Here is a 4,181-nt window from a genome sequence, read left to right as displayed (position 1 = left end):
GACCGCTTACAGAAGCTGAACTCCAGTATAGTGATAAAGAGTATTGTCTTTCCGAATTTGATGACGATGAGGATGCAGACGACAATTTCCTTGAGACAAGCTCAATTTTCAGAACTCCGTCACAATCCTCGATTACTAGAATTAGCAGCCAGCCGACATGTTCCAGTATTTCACTACAGCACTTTTACAAGAAAGACAAATAATTCTAGCTGAAACGAAGACTTTGATGATTCGGATCAAGATCCTGACTTTGATCCAGATGATGGATTTGGTTTTAATCCCAAGTTGGCTAGGTTATTTCCTTAAAACTAGTTTTTCAATAAAGAAGACAAGGATGAACAACTGCTAGCATTATCTCAAGCAACAGATTCCTTAAATCGTGCCGATATAGACGAGAAAGGAGAACACCCTCCTGCTCCTTTAAATTAATCTTTTGTATGGTCCAAGAAAAACGTCCTAAATCTCTTTTTCGAATCATTTAGTTGTACTGAGTCTTCAAGCGTCAATGTGGACAATAATTCGAGTAAGCCAATCGACATCTTCAGAGTTTTCTTTAGTAAAAGTATCTTTCAAACAATTTCCAAAGAATCGAACCTCTACGCTACCCAGAAGAATTCGCAAGTTTTTATTGATATGGAAGAACTCGACCATTTCTTGAGAATACGTATAGTCATGGGGTATCACAGCCTTTTAATAATGAGGTCATACTGGTCCAGCAACGAAAACTTCCATGCTGAACGTGTGACTAAACTATTTACATTAAAAAGGTTTCCGAAAGTCTTATTTTTGTATCTAAACCAGGGACGTATTTATGGGGGGGGTTTAGGGGGTTCAAACCCCCTCCTTGCAGTCCATGCAAAACTATTACTTTTAATCCAATATTACATGTATAAAAAATAAAAATAAATTAATGAGTCAGCGCACGGATGCTGTCGGTCCGCAGTAGCAGCGTAGATACAGATAAACTAATACCTATTAGAATTAGAACGCTATTAGTAGTTATATCACCGTACACCTATTCCAAATAGTAGGTTCACTCTTTTGATCTCGGCTCTTGCCGAAAGATTTTTTGCCGGTAGTCATAAATGATATTGAACGCTCCGCAAATACATTGAACGGTGCCTGAACGATAGAAATTTAGAGAGGACTGACCGGTGAGAATTTGGTAGGTACGGGGCGTGAGACGACGGGGGCAGGTAAACCGGCGCTAAATCGAGAGTGACCCAACTTATTTTATCACTGAACGGTGGTTATATATGAGTCGCAGTCTAGTGCTGTCTGTCTAGTGCCAGTCTTGTTTGTCGGCCGGCCGGTGCATATGTGGATTTGTGTATTGTTTTCTTTATTTTGTTGCTATCGTACAAGTACAAATCCAGTAAACTGTTGTATTTGTCGAAATTTTTGTGGTGTTTGTGTAAGTATCTACAGTGTCGTTACGTATATATAGATAATATAATAATTATTATTTGGATATTGCTTAATATTAATGTTTTAGTGAAAGAAGTATGAAACGAACTTTACAGCAGTCGCTTTTGGGATTTTTTCCAAAGAAGGGGAAAACTAATGATGAACCGAATCCTCAAAACGATAACATCCTAACTACGCCGAGTATGGATATTAGTACAGATGGGGATGCTCCAACTCCCTCCACCTCAGATAGAAACAGAGAACCAAGCAATGGTAAGTTACTTTAATTTTAATCTCTCACCATTTTAAAGCATTTTTTTTAGCTGGTCTGGATTCTGGTATGGACTACGATTTTGGTAAATGTTTATCAAATAATCCAAAAAATGACGAAGAAAAATTAACAGTTTTAAAAGAAACTTGGACCCCTCCAGAGACTTTTAAGTTCCCCGTCTGTGGTAAAAGAAAACTTTGTTTTCAACGTCATTGGACCCAAAAGAATCGATGGTTAGTATATTCAAATATGTTACAAGGTTATGTGTTATGTGTTATGTGTTATGTTATGTTGCATCATTATGCAAAATGTGCGTTTTATTTGGACAGACCGAAGGTGGTCGCGGTGATCAAAAACTTGGAAGTTTTGTCACAAAACCATTTAATAACTGGAAAAAAGCTCTGGAAAAAATGGAACATCATCGAAATACAAATTATCATAAATATGCTGTTGAACGGGCAAGAAATTTTGTAAGCGTTATGGAAGGTCAAACTCGTGATATTACAGAGTCGTTTAATGAAGAAAATAAAAAAATTGCCCGAGAAAATAGAGAGAGGCTATGTGCCATAGTGGACACAATCTTATTTTGCGGACGGCAGGAATTGCCTTTGAGAGGAAATCAAGACTCTGGTGAAATCGGTATTATAGATCCTCTACATAATGACGGTAATTTTTGTGCACTACTTCGTTTTCGTGCGCAAGCTGGTGATGAAGTACTTAAAAATCACCTTATTTCTCAAAGCAATCATTCTCGGGCTATGTACACATCGTCCGTCATTCAAAATGAAATTATTGATTTGTGTGGAAATGCTGTTCAGGAGCAAATAATAAATAGAGTGAAACAATCAGGTTTCTTTGCTGTACTTGCTGACGAAACTCAAGACATTTCGCGTCACCAACAACTCTCACTTTGCCTTCGGTATGTAGACTGCTCTTCTGGAAAGGCACTTATTCGAGAGGATTTCATTGAATTTATACACGTCGATGAAGTAACAGGATTAGCTCTAGCTACGACAATCATCGATAAACTTAAGTCGTTTGGATTAGATTTGGAGAATTTAGTTGGCCAGGGCTATGATGGTGCGGCTGTGATGAGCGGACGATTTAAAGGAGTAAGAACAATAATCATGGACAAATATCCTCGAGCACTATTCGTACACTGTGTGGCGCACACATTAAACTTAGTTTTGGGTCATTCATGCGAGATCCCTGCAATACGAAACTGCATCGGAACTATTAAAAGTATAATTAACTTCTTTCGGCAATCTGCACTCCGGGATGGACTTTTAAAAAGAACTGCGGACGAGATTGAAGCACCTCATTCAACGCTTATCTCGCTTTGTGAGACACGCTGGACAGAAAAACATACAGCCGTCGAAAGATTTGCTGAGATGTTTCCTGTAGTAAATTCCGTGCTTCAAGAACTTCAAGAATCTGGAAGGGAAATTGCAACCCAAGCTTACCAGTTACAAGTCGCAATGGAAAACAGTCAATTTATAGTTTCACTAACTATTTTAAGGAAGGTTTTCTCCTATACGTCAAGCTTAAACCGAACCCTACAAAAAGTCAATGTAGATTTAACCGACTCTTGCAGTTACGTAAAAACAATAAAAACCACTTTACAGAACCTTCGTAACGAACGTGAATTCTCAAATCTTTTTGAGGAAGCAAAAAAATTAATTTCAGCAGATATAACTGTTCCAAGAGTAAGTAGGAGACAATTGAACCGCAATAATATACCAGGGGACACTGCTGAAGTTTACTATCGGCGAAATATATTTTATCCATTTATACAACATGTAGTGACCGAGCTTGATGCTCGCTTTAAACCTCACGAAGAAGCAATTTCAGGAATTCAGTTGCTTCTACCAGATCGCACCCAAAATACTGAGAGAGCAAAGAAATGTATAGCAGGAATCGGAGAAATATTTCTCAGGGAAGTTGAAATAAAACATTTAGTAAGTGAGTATGAGCTTTGGCACAACCACTGGTGCAATCAAGAACAGCCGTCTACTGCACTAGAAGCTATGGACCGATGTGATGAAATTTTTTTTCCAACGGTTAGGAAACTTCTTCAAATTTTAGCAACACTTCCAGTATCTACTGCCACACCTGAACGTACTTTTTCATCTCTTAAACGGTTAAAAACTTATCTTAGAAATAGAATGGGAGACCAGAGGCTTACAGGATTAGCTCTCATGAGTATTCATCGGAATGTGACAATAGGTCTAAATTCCTCAGAAATTGTAAATAAGTTAGCTGAAAGAAGGAAGAGAATGAATTTAATTTTGTAAAACGGTATTTTAAGTTTTAATAAAATTTTTAGAAATTTGTTTTTATTACTTTTTTCAAAGGTATTTCAAAACCAAGCCCCGGTTTTACTTAATTTGGAAATTAGGATCCCCCCCCCATTAAAAAACTATAAATACGTCCCTGATCTAAACAATAATGAAAATATGCCCCAAGTTAAAACTAAAGAGCTTGATAGGCTCTACAGACTTAG

At 37.6% G+C, this 4,181-nt stretch overlaps 1 protein-coding gene across 1 annotated transcript; it reads left to right on the top strand.

The window, feature by feature from the left end:
- Positions 1-1,505: 1,505 nt before the first annotated feature.
- Positions 1,506-3,972, top strand: LOC140438938 (zinc finger MYM-type protein 1-like). The gene is made up of 3 exons (XM_072528572.1): positions 1,506-1,680; positions 1,731-1,855; positions 2,008-3,972. Exons 1-3 carry the CDS (start codon positions 1,506-1,508, stop codon positions 3,970-3,972), a joined length of 2,265 nt encoding a protein of 754 aa, XP_072384673.1.
- Positions 3,973-4,181: the final 209 nt, after the last annotated feature.

The sequence above is a fragment of the Diabrotica undecimpunctata genome, chromosome 4 (assembly GCF_040954645.1).
Source record: "Diabrotica undecimpunctata isolate CICGRU chromosome 4, icDiaUnde3, whole genome shotgun sequence".
In the NCBI taxonomy this organism is placed as follows: Eukaryota; Metazoa; Arthropoda; class Insecta; order Coleoptera; family Chrysomelidae; genus Diabrotica; species Diabrotica undecimpunctata.
Note: the sequence above shows the minus strand (reverse complement) of the source record. Positions and strands in the feature narration are given on the sequence as shown.